We start from the raw sequence: 18,159 nt of genomic DNA on the forward strand, positions 1-18,159 counted from the left end.
CTGAGAGCTAAAGATACGAATCTTATCATTAATAAACGAATGTGGGTAGTGTTAACAACATGAGTAGTGGTTCAATTCTACCACTCTTATCCCAAAAGAATAAAATGACAGAGAAGACATTCCTCTAATCCTCTGGATTTACCTCAACATCGGTGTGAAGCAGGATAATAACAAGTCAATTATTGCAACTTTTCAACTGTGAGGACTATTTCTAAATAAATGTTTATACAACTGTTAACCCATTCAATCGAGGTTTTACGTGTGAGAAGTAAAACCAAAAAAAGAAAAAATTGTATACCAAGAGTCAGAAAAACTGAATCTTATGTCACTAGCATGCTAAACAAATTTGCCTCTGTATAATCTTTGATTGAGGTTGTCTGTGCAGTGCGGTCACCAAGACAAAATATAAGGAGTTGAATGTCAACTTCACAAGAATGGTGTATATATCATTTGGTTCGCTTTTTCGCGTCACTGTAAAGGATAACTCCAAAGACTGTGAGGGTGTACCCCATCATTCCAGTAACCGAAACTGGGTTTCTAAATATTAGAATTGATACTACTACTGCTACAGCCCCTTTAGCATTCCCTAGTACCTGCATAAGCCAAAGTATAAAATATGAGTTTACAAGGAATCAACTTAAGCATAGATACAATATTTGACTACATAAAATGCAAATCTAGCCACAGGTCCGCAGTTACACTTCTTTCATTAATCCAAAAGCATATATCTATAAGAACTAAGAAAAGCTAACAGCAACAAGAAATTGGTGAGTACTTGGGTCTTTGATATTTTATAACTAATATACAATAATTTGGGGAATGGATCCTCTCAATTTTTTTTAACAATTGAGAGAGTAAAGTATAATCTCTCACCATTAATTTTATAAGTGGAACCAAAAAAAAACATGAGAGAGAACAATGAAGGGTTAGAGATCACACTTTACTCCTTCAATTTTTTTTAACAATTGAGATTATCCATTCCCAATCATTTGTGCAAATTGTGTATACATTTGACCATCTCCTACTCATCCTAAGGTCATATACACTAAATATTCAAAATGTGTTTGGGAAATCGGGTCAACATATTAATTATAGTTAAGAAACCATGGGGGCAAATAATTAATTCTAGTTCTAATCATGGTTAACAAGTAATCGGGGATATTGATGGCAAAATGTCAACTAACGTGAACAGTATCTATATTAATTTTAGATCCTTATATACTACCAATAACCTAGCATCAGCATTAGAGATGGTCCAAAAAGTTGATGAGCTAATTATGCAACCAGTTTGAATTGTTAGTGGCATCTTTCATAATCACATAGTCTGACATTTCCCAAGAAACTGCATAATTGATTAACTTTGATTAGTAAACTCTAATTTTAGTCCTCTAAATAAATAGAACTATAGAAGTCACCCAAATAATTCAGCAAACTCCAAAAACCATTGTCACAACTAGTCCCTAAACGGAAGATTGTTGTGACAGCTAGAGTCCCTCAGAGATTCAACATGTCACCATATTCATCCCTGTAAATCACTAAATTAATTACTGAACAAGTCAAATTTTAGAAACGTTTTGGATCTTGCTTATATGGTGACAATACATTTGAAAAACTAATACTATAACTTTCTAGGACTAAAATAGAACTTTGGCATTTGAGAAACTATATTATCATCTATATGACTAGGCAATGTGAAAATTCTAATAACCTCAGGAAAATTGTGGTCAAGAGAAACGGGTAATCAGGGAACAGATATTCAACAAGCAGAGACAACCCAGCACCAACCAATGCACATTGCCAATAAACTAATAAAAAATTAAAGGTGACTAAGACTATCTAATGATTGGATAAATACATGACAACCACCGAGGTCTGATTTCCCAACTACCAAACTTTTAGGAGTGAAAAAAAATTAACTTTAGAATGGAATGGAATAGATAAAAGTAAAAAGGGAGGTCTGAGTGCAATCTGAATTATGGGGACATACCTGAAGGGTCAGAGCACTTGTATGTTTTGTGACCAAGAAATTGGTCAGGTTGACAAAATATGCGAGCGCCGAATTGAATAGCAGGTACCAAATGATCTTGGAATCATCTCTGGCAAGCGCCAAAGTGATTCCAACCACATTTTCTTCCATTATAAGTGTAGCGGGAAGAAGGAAAACCACCGCCATAGGAGCCATGTAAAGGAGAAGATTCATAGAATTGAGCTTCTCTCTGATGCAGAGGGAAAAAGGAGGTTAGCAGCTATTTGAATAGAAAACTTGAAAACCAAGTAGAGACTACACATTAATGATTATAATGAATTAATTAGCGACCCCTTACCCTTCGGAAGAAAGCAAAATTCCTTGTAGCACTGATTTCAGGGCTCTTGCAGCTGTAGCGGCAACACATATAATGAATCCAAATAAATGGAAACTTGGTTCACCCTATTGACCAAACAGGAAGATGAAAACACATAAGAAACCAATGCGGTTTTACATTTTTACCAATCAAAGAAAGATCAACCACTACTTAAAATTGGATACTAAAATAATAGTTGAGCCTTGAGAGAGCAATATAAATGGAAAACAGAAGATGAACTAAACAAATTTCTTTGATCTCTTTTCTTCTACTTCGAAACTACTTCATTCATGAATAGAATCTACCACTTGCATGGGACCTAAACAATGACAAATCAGAAAGCTAAAGATCCAAAAAGTAATTCCTATATAATTTGCAATTCCAATTCAACAAATCACAAGATCACCAAATTGAATAAACCCCTACACCCTAAACAAATCACAAAATCATAGGGAAGCTGAAAACAAAAAATAACAAAGCATAAAGAAGCTAAAGTCTAAGTATTTCCTATACCTTGCTATAATGCTATTCCAATTAACAAATCAAGAGATCAATCAAAATGCACTAAAACCCCAGTAACTTGAAACTCACAACTTTGTTGAAGTTACTTACTTACCCCGCTGGCAATGATGACACCAGTGACAACCGGAACAAGTGTGAGATATGTGAGCCAAGCCTCCCTCTTAAACGTCATTAGGTAAGCAAAAACGGCAGTGAAGAAAGGCGTTGTGGCACCAATTGCTTGGTTAAACGACACAGGAAGGTACCTCAACGACACGTTACCAAACACAACGGAGACACAGAAAATAAGGCTCAAAGCAGAGATCTTGAAGAACTGAACCCTGGATCGTATGGTTTGCAAAGGCACCACCTTCATCCACGCTATGGCAACATAACTGAACAAAGAACATGCTGTCATGTGGCACATGGTGAGGAAGATCGGGTACTTGAAGCCATAGTTGCTGAGAAGGTACTTGTTGAGAAGGAGAACGCCAATGTTGGAGGAGTACCATGAAGCTACAAGACCTACCGTGAAGAAACGGCTCGAACCCTTCATTCTGGGAACTGGGTCTTGGAGTTTTTCTTCTGGGTCCTGCGATTTCAATAGAAAGTTGTGAACCTTGTTGTTATTTATTGCTGGGTGCTGGATCTGGGCATTGCAGAAAAGGTGGTAGCTTTATGGGTGCATTTCATGGATCTATGCACCCAACAGTGTCATTTGCAATGAGAATTTACGGATGGTGTTATGGGTCTGTGTCGGATTAAGAAAATTTTGGGTCTCTGTGTTTTGTGTGTGAATTGTGATTGAGTTCTCTTACTCTGCAGCAATGGAATTGCTAACTGGGAGAGAGAGAGAGAGAGAGAGAGAATTAAAAGCTGAAGTGATGAAGGGGTTGTGCGCGTTTATACTTATTCTAATTCTTAACGCGTATAGGAAGAAGATGCATTCGAAGTTTAGAACAGTGATTTTGTGATTTTGCAACTTTACGATACGGTTTTTATGTGTTTTATAAGGGAAGTCATTAAAAAAAAAAAAGAAGAAGTGAAAATTCACTTACAGTTTTAGACATAGATAATTATACTTAAATTTTTGTTTAAAAAAGAGTAAGAGTATATTTTAAAGTATTTCAAATTTTAATTTATTATAATCATTTTTATTTATATATTTTTTTCAAAAAAATAATCGATTATATTACTATTGATTTATGTTTGAATTGCTGTAATTGAAAATTTGTTTTAAGATAATTTATTATATTTAAAAATATTAAAATATTATTTTAAGTAGTACAATTTTAAAAGTAAGTATGAAATTATTGTATATATTATTATTTAATATTTGATACCGGTCGTTAAATAGTATAGTTATTATCGGGGAAAAAAACAAATTTTTGTTCATAATCATAAGTTTCAAAATGCTGCTTTTGCTTATAATAGTTTTAAATTTATCAATTTTATTCTAATTTATTTTAGATTCTTATCCCAAATATAATTACTTTGCGATTTTTTTTTAAAAAAATCTTTCCAATGATTCACGAACATGGTATACGAATTAAACTTGGGATAATAAGCATGGTAATATGGTGCAATATCCTCCTACTCTAGTTGATATTAAGTAATTAATTAATATTAATATATATTTGCCATATTTATGTGTAATCTATCTGCATGATTGGGGGGAGGTGGGGGAATAATCAAATATATATTGTATCTTTAATTAGTTTAATTAAAGGGCACATGGTCAACTGGTTGAGGAAAGAGTTAAGAAATGGAAAAGTGGAAGAATCAAATTAAATAAATAAGATATATCCATGTTAATAATTTGGTTTTAAACTAATGAAAGAGGGGATGGCATTTGGGAACTTGAATAAAATAAAAAAGAGCATTGGATTCATGATCCATCCACCCACGAGCCACGAATCTGAATGTGGACAACTGGAAGATCAGAGATCGTAGGTGACGAGTGGAGTTAAGATGGAATAGAAGAATATTAGTATCTTAGAATTAGTCAAATTAGTCCAATTTAGATGCAAATTTGGACTAGTATTTACTATTTAGTAGTATTGTAAATTGGAGGAGAGAGGATATTATATTATTTTATTATTTAGAATTTAATTTTAATATGTTAAATATTTTATACAATTATATAATTATATTTATTTTTCATAATATGTATTTATTTTGTTGTGATATGTAAATATGCCATCTAATAATTAGAAGTACGTATAAAATTATTTTATATTTTATCAAAATTAAATTTTATTATTTATTAGTTATTACTATTGTTGTTGATTAACACGACACGGTTTTCACATCGATTAGGCCAAGAGGAGGTGCGAGGAAAGGCTGGTCCAAACGCCGCCTTGTCTGCTTTTCCACGTTTGAATTTTTCTTTTTGAAAAACAAAATCTCATGCATAGAGTATTAATACATATTAAAAACTGTTTAAACTATAATATACTAGCATTCAATTAAATTTATATATTTAAATTATTTTTTAAATAGTAAATTTAAATTAGATACTTTTACTAATATAGTAGATACAATCATACAATTCATTATGTGACCATGTATAAAAATTAAATTTTATAAAGAATAATTAATTGTTTGAATGTATAATCATTTAAATTCTTGATTCTGATTAAATAAATATGTAAATGTATTGAAACTAAATTAAAAATATAAAAATACATTTGATTTTCACATAGAATATAGAATAAAATTACTTCATAAAAATATTATGATTAGGAGAATGGAAAAGTGAGAGTTTATTCAAATTTGACAAATTCAAAAATAAGAATACACGTTACTTTATTAATTTAGGACTACTACATTATATTTTGACATAGTCCATGCAAAAAGACCATGCTTAAATTTGATTGGAACGTGATCCAAAGCAAAAAAAAAATCTTGCATTGGTAGAGAAAAAGACCATGGTTGAAATTTGTGAGACCCATGTTAGAGTTGAAGCGATGCAACATTAGTACTATGAGTTAAATATTAATTTGGCTCGATACTCAATTTAATCTTTATAATTTTGTTAGTTCCCGTTAAAATTTTTAAATTTATAATAGTAATTTTTGGTTGTCTTTGTAATTATCTCTATTACCAAAATACTAATTTGACACATTTACTTGATACAGTATTCATTATATAATCTGTTCAGTATTGAGTGTGTTTAGTAATGATTATATGGGATAAAAAAGATATTAGATGACTCAATCTGACTCTACAATTAAAATGAACTCCTAAATAAAGTCTCAAAATTTTCAAACTAATCATCTATTGCTGTCTTTCTAGAAATAATTAAGAATAGCAGTCAAAATTTTACTCTCCCCTCTTCTTTAAATTATGTACTATCAATAACTCCAAACCCACCACACCCTAATCACATACAATTTGTAGTGGCTCGTGATACCAATATCAACAAAAGAGAGAGATAGAAGTGGCCTTCAAATCTCGTAGTGCCTTGCACCTCTCTTTTTCCTAACTTAGTCGGGATCGTGGACCTCGTAGAACTGCCATTCGAAATCCTTATTTTTTGGTTTCTCCACCGATGTTCGAAAACTTTCACTCATAATATCACCTCGAAATGGCATCATTTCAGTCCCTCTCTCCTTCAACACAAAGACTCGTCGCAATTGCAACAACATTAACATCGCTCAAATTATCGGTGCGTTATGGTACAACAATTTTGCCTCCTCATTTGCTTCTCTCTCTGTCTATCTCTCTACTCCTGTTCTTATTTTTCAAAAAAAAAATCGAATATTTTTATTGTTGTTGTTGATAGTAAAGGGAATTATAGTGAAGCTTGTACATAGAGAGAAAAACAATGGTGGTTGTCACAGTGAGATGGTTAAGAATCTTTGATGTGTAATACGGTTTGAAAGGAGAGTTTTAACACCCATCCACACTTAAACAATGTCGCTTTCATAGAATTAGAGCACGAACACGACGTCGTCTTAGATGTGTTCTATGTGTTAAGTAAATGTGCCAAATCAGTTTCTGGTGACGTTTGGGAGTTCTAATTGGAGCTAACGAAATTATAAGAGTTAAATTGAGTATCAAGCCAAATTTTAGGAGTCAAATTGAGATTTAACTCACTCATTGATTCTTCTGATAGATAGATTATGGAGTTAATAAAGAGATAAATATATTTTTTGTCTTTTAAGTTTGTTAGAAATTTTTAAAATTTTCTTAAAATTTATTTTTTTTAATTTTTGTTTATGAAATTTTTTTTTGTATTAAATACATTTTTATCGGTTAAATTTTCAAAAAAAAAATTAAGATCAATTTAGTAATAATATATGATAATTATGTTTGATTTGTTTGTGTTAAAAGTTATTCTTGTGAAATTATTGCTAAATTCGTAATAAAGACATATTTAATATAAATTAAAATTTTTTGAGATAAAATTAAAATAAAATAAAATTTAAAAATATTTTTAAAATTTTTAATAAATTTTAATATATATATCAATTATTCTCCGGATACAAGCTATTTTACCATACAAGTCTATACAAGTCATTTTTTTCTAAATCACCCTCACGTGCACGTCTTACGCACGCACATTTCATGCGCCTCCTAATTTAACAGATTTCAATTAACGCGCGCACGTTCTTCTTCTTGTTTCTCTTCTTCTTCTCTTTTGTTTATCGTCGTTACCAACACCACTTCCTCTTCCTCCTCCTCTTCCTCCCTTTTTCATTGAAATTTCTTTTTCGCCTTCCTTTTTCTCCTACTCCTCCTTATCTCGTTCTTAAAGATAATGAATAATTTAAGTTTAGATTGTCAATTGAACCAAAACGAAATTGATTATTGTTTTGAATCCAATCAAGTAGCTAACGTGTGGTTCGATACAAGTTAATTTTTTCGTTAGTAGTTTATGATTCTGTAGGTGAATAATATTTCATTCTTGATGGTTTGAATTGAATGTAATGTAAAAGTTCTGAAATAAAAAAATATTTTTCTGTATTTGCAGCAAATTTGGGTATAACATGAAGATATTTAGGTGTAACACAAAGATATTTAAGTGTATTCTTTAAGAATTTTCGGTGTATGTGTGCTGATAAATTCTGCATAATTCAAAACTCTTCTTCTCCCTCTTCCTCATCTTCTGTTGCTTCTTTTTCTTCTTCTTTTTCATCATCATCATCATCATTATCTTTTTTTTTTTATTCATCTTTTTTTCTTGTTTTATCTTCTCAAATTTCTTCTTGTTTTACTCTTTTAACAAGAATAAAAACAAAAAAAAATCAAACAAGAGAAGAAGAAGAAACATATAATAGTACAAAATTACTTGGAAAATGATGAACTTACATTCTTTCAACTAAAAGAAAGAAAGAAATAAAGAAAAAAAGAAGAAGAAAAAAATGCAGCGTTAAAGAAAATATTTTTCTGTGTTTATAGCAAATTTGGGTGTAACACGAAGATATTTGGATGTATTGTTTAAAAATTTTCAGTGTATATGTGCTGATAAGTTATGCATAACTCAAAACTTTTCATCTTCCTCCTCCTCATCTTCTGCTGCTTCTTCTTCCTTTTTTCATCATCATCACCATCTTCTTCTTCTTCTTTTCTTATTCATCTTTTTCTTTTTGTTTTACCTTCTCAAGTTTCTTCTTGTTTTACTCTCTCACCAACATCACCTCCTCCTCCTCCTCTTCTTCCTCCTTTTTTCGTTGGAATTTCTTCTCCTCCTTCATTTTTCTCCTTCTCCTCCATCATCAGTTATCTTGTTGTTGAAAATAATGAATAATTCAAGTTCAGATTGTCAATTGAACCAAAACGAAATTGATTATTTTGAATCCAATCAAGTGGTTGAGGTGTGGTTCGATTTTAGTTAATGTTTTCGTTAGTAGTTTATGATTCTGTAGGTAAATAATATTGTTTTTGTTTGTAAAAATTATTGTTCATTGTTGATGGTTTGAATTGAATGTAATGTAAAAGTTCTGCATTAAAAAAAAATATTTTTCTGTATTTGGGTGTAACACGAAGACATTTCGGTGTATTCTTTAAGAATTTTCGATGTATGTGTACTGATAAGTTCTGCATAATTCAAAACTCTTCTTCTGCATAAATCTTCTGTTGCTTCTTCTTCTTCTTTTTCATCATCATCGTCATCATCTTCTTCTTTTTTTCTTATTCATCTTTTTTTTTTCTTATTTTATCTTCTCAAGTTTCTTCTTGTTTAAATCTTTTAACAAGAATAAAAACAAAAAAAAATCAAATAAAGAAGAAGAAGAAACACATAATGGTACAAAATTACTTGAAAGATGATGAACTTATATTCGTTCAACTAAAAGAAAGAAAAAAATAAGGAAAAAAAGAAGAAGAAAAAATACAACGAGAAAATATTTTTCTTTATTTGCAGTAAATTTGGGTGTAAAATAAAAATATTTGGGTGTGTTGTTTAAGAATTTTCGGTGTATATATGCTGATAATTTCTGTCTAATTCAAAACTCTTCCTCTTTCTCCTCTTCATCTTCTGCTGCTTCTTCTTCTTCATCTTCTTATTTCATATTCTCATAATTCTTTTTGGGAGAAAAAAATCAAATAAAGAATAAAAAAATACATAATGTTGTAAAATCAATAGAAAGAGAAGGAAGAAAAAAAATGCAACAACAACAACAATAATAAAAAAAACGACGATGAAAATCAAACACGTAAGAAAAAAGAGGAGAAATGCAAAAAAGAAGAAGATGGAAGAGGAGGAGGAGGAGGAGTAACGCGAAACGCGCTATAAAACCGTTGAGTAGCGCGTGTTAACACGCTCGTATGAGTAAACGTCCTTTTTGTTGAATTTAACCTAACTTATATGACTTGTAAACTAAAATGACTTTTATAAGTAGCACTTATATATATATATATATATATATATATATATATATATTATATATTTGACTGTAATAATTATGATACGGGGTTTGTGAGGCGGGGGCCGATTATATGCCATACTACAAAGGTTTAAGAGCTGGACAAGGTTTCATTCAACTCAAGTTTATGTTATTATGAGAAATGACACCAATGCTAGTACTAAAAAAAATAAATAAAAAAAGATGATGTGAAAATTGTACGATGGATTTTTTTTTCCTTTTTCAAAAATTATAATGCATTCATCTCTCTTTAAACTTTACTAAATTTTGTTTAAGTGATAAATCTATACAAAATTTTTACTTGTATTCTATATTTTAGTTACTATGTATTCATATACAAATATATGTGATATATTTAATTTATTTTATTAAATATTTAAAGTAATTTTTCAGATTTATAATTTTTATTATTTTAGTTTTTTAAATTTAAAATTTATTATATTAGTTTCTAAAATTTAATTCCAAACACTATATTAATTCCTAAATCTTTTTCGGCGCTTAATCAACAAACAAAATACCTTTGATAGATAAACCAATTTAATTCACTATTAGATTTTTTAGAAATCTATTTGAGAAGCTTTAATCTTTCAAAATCTAAGTTGACACACATATGATCTAAGATTATTTGACTATTAACCGGTAAAATACTAGAATAGAATTAATTACCTTTAATAAATAAGATATTTTTTTTGGACTTGGTAATAAATAAGATACTTAAGTAAGAAAAAGAAATCCTTTGGACGTTCTGTTATTATTATTATTATTTTTTTTGTCATGGACATTCGTTTTTGTTTGGTGAGCATTTCCTTTTTGTGGGTCATAAAACAAGATTTTATTTTGTCGTGGGGTGGTGAGCATATTAATCTTTTTTGTTATAACATTACTCCCAAAACACCTTTACGGCAATATCAGCCCAAAACTAATGAAATACTATCATTAGTCCAAATACAAAAGACATTAAAAAAATTATTAGACCAAAAGTTAGTTTCAGCCGTTAAATTAGGCCCAACAGTATATATAACAAAAGAGGAAAAAAAATGTCATACAAAAGTTTTCAATGCAAAAGCAAAACACATGTTAAATAAGAAAACAAACCCAAAAAAAAAAAAATTGCTGACGAAAGTCCTTTAAAATTATTCATCGATAAATATTTATAACAAATACAAAATTTAAAATTTTAATATATTTATTAAAAACATTTAAATATTTAATAACAATAATATAATTTTTAATTTTAATACATTGATAATACAAAATATTTTATATAATAATCTAATTATATTTATTTTTTAAATAATTATTTATGTAATTAATATTAAAATAATTATTTTATTAATATGACATTACATAATTAAATGTATATATAAAATTGCTTTAAACTATTTTTGAGTCAAATTCATATAATATTATGGGGTAATTAATAATTTGCAAATTACCTTTGAAAGTGGCCAATGCTTAGGTAGAGAGATGGCTCCTCCTTCAGAAGCAGCCTTCACTACCATGGAACCTCTGTTATCCCCAATTACTTTTGAATCATTTCTACTCCAATTACCAAAACATTGAACTTTTTGGACCCTCCAACTTGGAAGGATCAACAATGGTGGCAATCCCACTCTATAGCTTCTTCCACCACCAAAAGAGTACTTTCCCCTCATCACATGCTTCTTCACCTTTCCTGAAATTAAAATTAAAATCCAATCCAATCCCACAAAATCAGCAATTTATTATTATTATTATTGGTTTGACACATAATCAAACATGCCTTGTTCCTTGGAAAATATACATGTGAAGATAGATTGAAAGAAATTAAAGGGTGTTTTTGACAACAAAGTAGTAGTAATAAACTAATAATAGTACATGCCAGTTATAGTTGTGACACTTGTTGCTGGGTTGAGAAGCGCAATTGGAGCCATTGGAGTAGGAAGCTCAAGAATCTATGTTGGAATTGGAGAGAGAGAAGATGGAAGTTCTAAGTTCAAATAAGTGGGGGATGGATCAAAATTTAAGAGAGGAAAGAAAACAAGCAAGTGAATATAGACTATGATTGAGTGTAGATTCAATGCTGAAAGCGATGATTTAGGACTTTAGGTACTTTACAAACAACAACGCACGAATATTTTTCAGTTAGTAGATAAAATCTCCAATAATAATCAACGTGCCATTAACGTCCATGGGTCCAAGCTTGATGAATAATAATTCTACATGGTACTTGGTACATTTGCTAAGGCAATAAAATTTATCTTGGAAAATAATTAAAAAATGACTTTTTTCTATGTTTTTTCTAGGTTAGGATCTATCATTCATCATCATTAACTGTTTAATTACAAGTACGTGAGTGAATAAATAAAAAATGAATGGAAAGAAAAAGAAAAAAAAACAAAGGAAAAAACGTCCCACCTCTAAGGACCAAGGCAAGTGTTGACGAGTATGGGACTTCGGCGAATTAAGATTTATTCAGAAGTCCACGTGGCAGCATGAGAGTGGCCCATAGATATTCAAATGTAGATTTTTCTTTAGTCTTTTAGCAAGTAACGGTGAGGTGCGTGGACAATATTTACTTATTCCTAGCGAAAAGATAAGAGTTAAATACGATTTTGATCTTTAAAGTAGGGGTTGAAAATTTTTTTGTCTCTAATTTTTTTCTTACAAAATAATTTCAAAGGTTTAATTTAATTTTAAATTGTTATTTTTTGTCAAATTTTTTATTTTTATTACCAAATTATCCCTAACTAAAAAATATAAAAAAAAATAAAAAATAAAAAACAGGAAAAGAAGGAACTAGGGAAGGGAATCAAGCTTTGGGAGGAGTTTCAAGGGAAGAAGAGGGAGAAGGAAAAGTGGAGAAGGGAATTCGCCGCCACTGCTCCTCGTTGCCGCCGCTGCTCCTCACCGCCAAATCTCGTCGTTTCCTTTCTTCCTCAGCACACACTCAGACTAACGGCAAGAGAGGAGAGAGTAGAGGGAGAGAGAAAGAGAAGCGGAGAGGAAGAGAAGAGAGGAACGAAGGCGTTAAGGGAGACCGCGTCCATCTCGCCACGCCCTGCCGTCATCCTCATCGCGAACCGCCGTCGTCGCCATCGAGCCATGTCCCGTCGCCGCCGTTGGAGTGAGGTCACGTCGACGCCAGCAGATCCGCGAGGTTGGACGGTCGTCGATGCTCCTCGTCGGTCGCTGCTGCTCCTCGTCCTCCTTGCCTGTTGTTGTTGTTGTTCTGATTTCATAATCCATTGTTGTTGTTGTTCTTCTGATTCTGGTTGTTGTTGTTGGTTCATTGTTGTTACTTCTACTTCTGCTTCTGCTTTCTGTTTCTACCTGCTTCTATTTCTGGTTCTATTTTTGTTGTTGTTCTGATTTCATGATCTATTGTTATTGTTGTTGTTCTTTTTCTGGTTATTGTTGTTTCATTGTTGTTGATTCTACTTCTGCTTTCTGCTTCTATTTGCTTCTATTTTTGCTTTTGCTTGTGTTTATGTGCTTCCGTACCTCAGTTTCTGATTGATTTTGGAGAAGAAGGGAGAATGATATTTTCGTTCGAATGACAATTTTAAAATTAAGTTAAACTTTCGGAATCATTTTGTAGAAAAAAAAAAAAAATTTAACCCCCTACCTTAAGAATCAAAATCGTACTTAATCCTAACAATAACATAAATAAATGAAGAACTTTAAAGTTTTGGTTTAAGTTTCTAAATAAAATGTTGCTTCCTTGCTTACAGCTCTCAAATCTGTTTTATTAGGTTCATAAAAAGCAAAATAAAAGAATCATTAAGTGCATAAAATTTTATTTATTAAAAATTAATTATTAAATCGGTTATTATATATTTAAATATATATTAATTTATATTTTCATTCAATAATACATGACTAAAATAATTAATTTTATAATAGATAAATAATGATTTTTTTTACGATTAATATAATAAAAAATAAAAAAAAGTATGACCTGAGCTGACAGTGACATTCCTCGCGTGGGGCATCTTCAAAGAGGATATTCGAATCCAATACCACTGCTTTGTGCTTTCTTGTTCCTGTCTCGGTTGACCCAATTGTCATCGCAATTCGTAAGTGGAGGTTTTTTTTTTTTTTCTTTCTTTTTCGGGGATTTACTTGCTTAACTGTATAATTAATTAACCTGTTTGGATATCTCTAAAATGAGCACAATAATTATTTGTTTATTAAATATGTTATATTTATATAGATTATTAGATTTGATTAGATAAAAATTAAAGACTAATATAAAAGAAAAGTATTGATAGACAGAATATCCTAGTACATAAATAAATACTTTAAATGACAATATTTTAATACACAATATTTAAAGGATAACAGAATTTATTAAATATGTTATATTTATATAGATTATTAGATTTGATTAGATAAAAATTAAAGACTAATATAAAAGAAAAGTATTGATAGACAGAATATCCTAGTACATAAATAAATACTTTAAATGACAATATTTTAATACACAATATTTAAAGAATAACAGAATTTTTTATTCTTAAATAATTAAATATAAAACATATAAATACAAAAATATGACTATTATTTATTCAATAAGATTAATTATTATGCAAAAAATTTTTATGATATTAAAAAATTATATTAAAATAAAATTATAAACTATAACATAAAAATATAAAATAATTAAAATTTTATTTTATATTAGTTGACAAATAATTAGATTATTATATTCAAAATTTATTAACTAACTAGTTTTATTAAAGATATTAGTATATAATATAATTTTTTATCAAAATATTTTAAAAATATAATTTATTTAAAATATTATATATAATACATGAAAATATTAATCTTTCTATTTTTTTCAATTTTTTTTAAAACAGAATAAATAATATAATTCTAAAAATATGTCTATCATATTACATATTTACTTATATTAGTAAAACCTAAACTAATCAAGCTTACATAATTAAAAATATAAAACATATAAATACAAAAAAATAAAAATATTTTAAAAATATTATGACATTTACACTAATTTTTCATATATATATATGGTCGAGTTGAAGAATAAAAAATTTAACTAAAACAATAAAAAAAATACTTGAAAATAATAAAAATAAAAAATGATCTTATTATAAATATATAATTTTAAATATTATATATATGAAACTTTAAATGTTAATTTTAATAAATAAAAAATATTTATTTTATTGTATTTATATGTTTTATATTTTTAATTACGTAAATTTGTTTAGTTTAGGTCTTACTAATACAAGTAAATATATAATGTGATAAGCATGTATTTAGAATTATATTATTTTTATTCTATTTTTCTAGAAAAAAATTGAAGAAAATGAAAAAAATTAATATTTTCATGTATTATATATAATATTTTAAATAAACTATATTTTCAAAATATTTTGATGAAAAATTATTTTATATAATAATATCTTTAACAAAATTAGTTAATTAATAAATTTTTGAATATAATAATTTAATTATTTGTTAAATAATATAAAATAAAATTTTAATTATTTATATTTTTATGTTACAGTTTAAAATTTTATTTTAATATAATTTTTTAATATTATAAAAATTTATTGTATAATAATTAATCTTATTGAATAAAAAATACTCATATTTTGGTATTTATATATTTTATATTTAATTATTTAAGAATAAAAGATTCTATTACCATTTAAAGTATTACGTATTAAAGTATTGTCATTTAAAGTATTTATTTATGTACTAGGATATTCTGTATTTATTAGAATCCATCAATGCTCTTCTTTCATATTAGCCTTTGATTTTCATCTAATTAAATCTAATGGTCTATATAAATGTGGCACATCCAATAAACACATCATTGTTGTGCTCATTTTAGACATACCCAAGGTGTTTTATCACGATAAATTTTAGAAAGTTAGATTTAACTGTATTTACATAATTTTTTGGAGTGTTTGAGAATATTTTAAATAGTTCCAGAACGTTCTACAATATTCTAAAAGATCTCGAAATACCTTAAAAAGTTCTAGAATACTCTAGAAGATCATAGAATAATCTAAAAAAGTGTGGATATATATAAGTATGAATAATAGTATGGAATAATCTAGAAATATTTAGAAAAATGTGATAGGATAGATATTTGTAGTAAATATTCTAAATGATTAATTTGGATCATTGATCAAATTTAATTCTAACCATCCATTGAGAATGTGGATGGGTATAAATAGAGGTGAGAGTTAGAGTTTGGATGTGTGAATCATTTGTAACAAACACTTGAGTAATAAAGTATCTTTCCACTAAAGCTTCATTTCTCTTGTGTTCTTAGCTTTTTTACTAAGTATTTGAGGTTAGGCTGAGTTGATCTTAACTCAAGAAGTTGAGTAAGTTTGAGTGCTGGTACGATAGCATTGATGTGTGTCCAAAACCGTGACAGCTTGCTATGTTGCCTATATATAATTATTTAATTTATTAAAAAGAAATAAAAATTAATATTTAATTTAAAAAAATATATAAATAAATAAATTTTAAATATTTAAAATTTATTATAAAGGGTAAATTCAACAAATTTGATACCAAATTTATAGGCACCAAAAAATTTGTCCTTAATTAATCGATATATATAAGAATTTGTCCTTAATTAATCGATATATATACCAAAAAATATTTCTAAAATTTGTAAGAATTTGTCATTAATTCATAGACAATAAATACTCTTAAGTTTTATTTTGTTTTAATTTTTTTCTATAAATTTTCAATTTGTATTAAATATATTCCTGATGACTAATTTTTTAAAAAATTTAGAACTAATTCAACAATAATTATATAAGAATAACTTTCAACACAAATAAATTAAATATAATTGTCATACATTATTATTAGATTGATCTTAAATTTTTAAAAAATTTAACTGTCAAAAATATATTTAATACAAATAAAATTTTTTTAGAACAAAACTAAAACTTTTTTTACATGAATTTAACTTTGGAAAAATTACACCAAAGATCATTAACAAAGATTACCATCAACAAAAGGAATAAGTTATATAAAAATCATTAAAACGGTCTATTTAAAAAATATTAAGGAGAAGATCTAAATTTTAGTTAAATTGATAATAATATTTGTTATGGTATTGTAAGTTTAGAACGGGATATGTAATTCGTTTTTTTTTTTTTAGATATAAGTGCGTCTTGGTTTGGGAAGAATGAGGTATACTTCGATTCCAAAAGAATTGATGATAATGAATATCTATAAAGATATTTTAATGTTTTAATAAAAATAAATTTAAGATAAATACTGTTTATTTAGAATGAATGACGTATTTTTTTATTTAGAATTTACTTGTAATATAATACTATTATAATTGATCTATTTTTTTGGTCTTTTCTCTCAACGTTTATTTTAAATGACCTATATTTGACGTGTTCATGTTTGTAATAAAATCTTGTCGTTGCTAATTTATAAGATTGTTTTGATTTGAGGTCGAAGTATCTAACTAATGGATCAATATCTTTGTTTAACAGAAATATATATATATATATATATATATATATATATATATATATATATATATATATATATATGAGAATGATGATTTTTTGAATAGGGGTTTGTATATTCTCGTTTTACCAATTTCATTCTTAAAAATATAGACGCATTAAAAATTTATAGTCATGCTAAACAGTCTTGTTACGAATTATTACAAGTCCAGTCCAATTAGTCGCCGGGTCGGGGCACCATCCCTGACCCAGGCCCAAACTATTCCTCACAAGGGAAATTCAACGGGTCGATTCCCAACACCCGACTCGGTCGACGTCTGACTTTACCACCTGCACGACCCAACGCACCACGTCTAGCAAATCGGTCGGGTCGGCTTCCTCGGGGCAACACCCGAAGCCCCGACCCGAAGCCCGAAACGACCTGCTCCTCCCACGTGGACAGGGACAGCTCACAAGCATCATGACCAGTGGGCTAGGTCATCTTTGGGCCCGCCCAACACAGTATATAAGGGGAGAGGTCAGCACTCCCCCAAGGTACACATCACCTTACCTAATTTGGCTATCGTTTCATACGGACACTGACTTGAGCGTCGGAGTGTCCTTGCAGGTGGCCACCCCCTCTCGTCCGTTCTACCACCGGCTTTGCCAGCCCCCAACTCTAGACCAGGAACTCGCTCCAAGCCACTTCAGGGTCTCACCCTCTCATCCCTTCACCATCATTCGACCCGTCGAGCACCCGAGATCATCTGGTGACGAACAAGTCTATTACAATCAACATAGATAAAAATGCCTACGCCCCGACCAAACGGACTACGTCCTAAGCAAAGTCCACAAGGGATGTTGTGGTCATCACATCGGAGGAAGATCATTGGCAAGAAAGATCATCAAAGCAGGATATTACTGGCCTACAATGATGTCGGACGCCCAAGAGTTCGTCAAAAAATGCAAAAAATGCCAAGAAAATGCCAATCTCCACAA

The 18,159-nt window shown here is 29.2% G+C and overlaps 1 protein-coding gene across 2 annotated transcripts; it reads right to left on the reverse strand.

Moving 5' to 3' along the window:
• Position 1: 1 nt before the first annotated feature.
• On the reverse strand, positions 2–11,816 carry LOC107622629 (putative sugar phosphate/phosphate translocator At3g11320). Of its 2 annotated transcripts, none has more exons than XM_088507783.1 (6): positions 11,577–11,816; positions 11,152–11,390; positions 2,959–3,435; positions 2,325–2,428; positions 1,988–2,216; positions 2–593 (listed from the first exon to the last, which is right to left on the reverse strand). In XM_088507783.1, exons 1-6 carry the CDS (start codon positions 11,626–11,628, stop codon positions 447–449), a joined length of 1,248 nt encoding a protein of 415 aa, XP_088363909.1. In that variant the 5' UTR covers positions 11,629–11,816; the 3' UTR covers positions 2–446. The 2 variants fall into 2 exon arrangements, with proteins under 2 accessions (XP_088363909.1, XP_016180090.2); XM_016324604.3 differs by having other exon boundaries at positions 11,573–11,705.
• Between the last annotated feature and the right edge of the window lie 6,343 nt (positions 11,817–18,159).

Source organism: Arachis ipaensis, chromosome B10 (genome assembly GCF_059453495.1).
Source record: "Arachis ipaensis isolate K30076 ecotype BB chromosome B10, ASM5945349v1, whole genome shotgun sequence".
Taxonomy (NCBI): domain Eukaryota; kingdom Viridiplantae; phylum Streptophyta; class Magnoliopsida; order Fabales; family Fabaceae; genus Arachis; species Arachis ipaensis.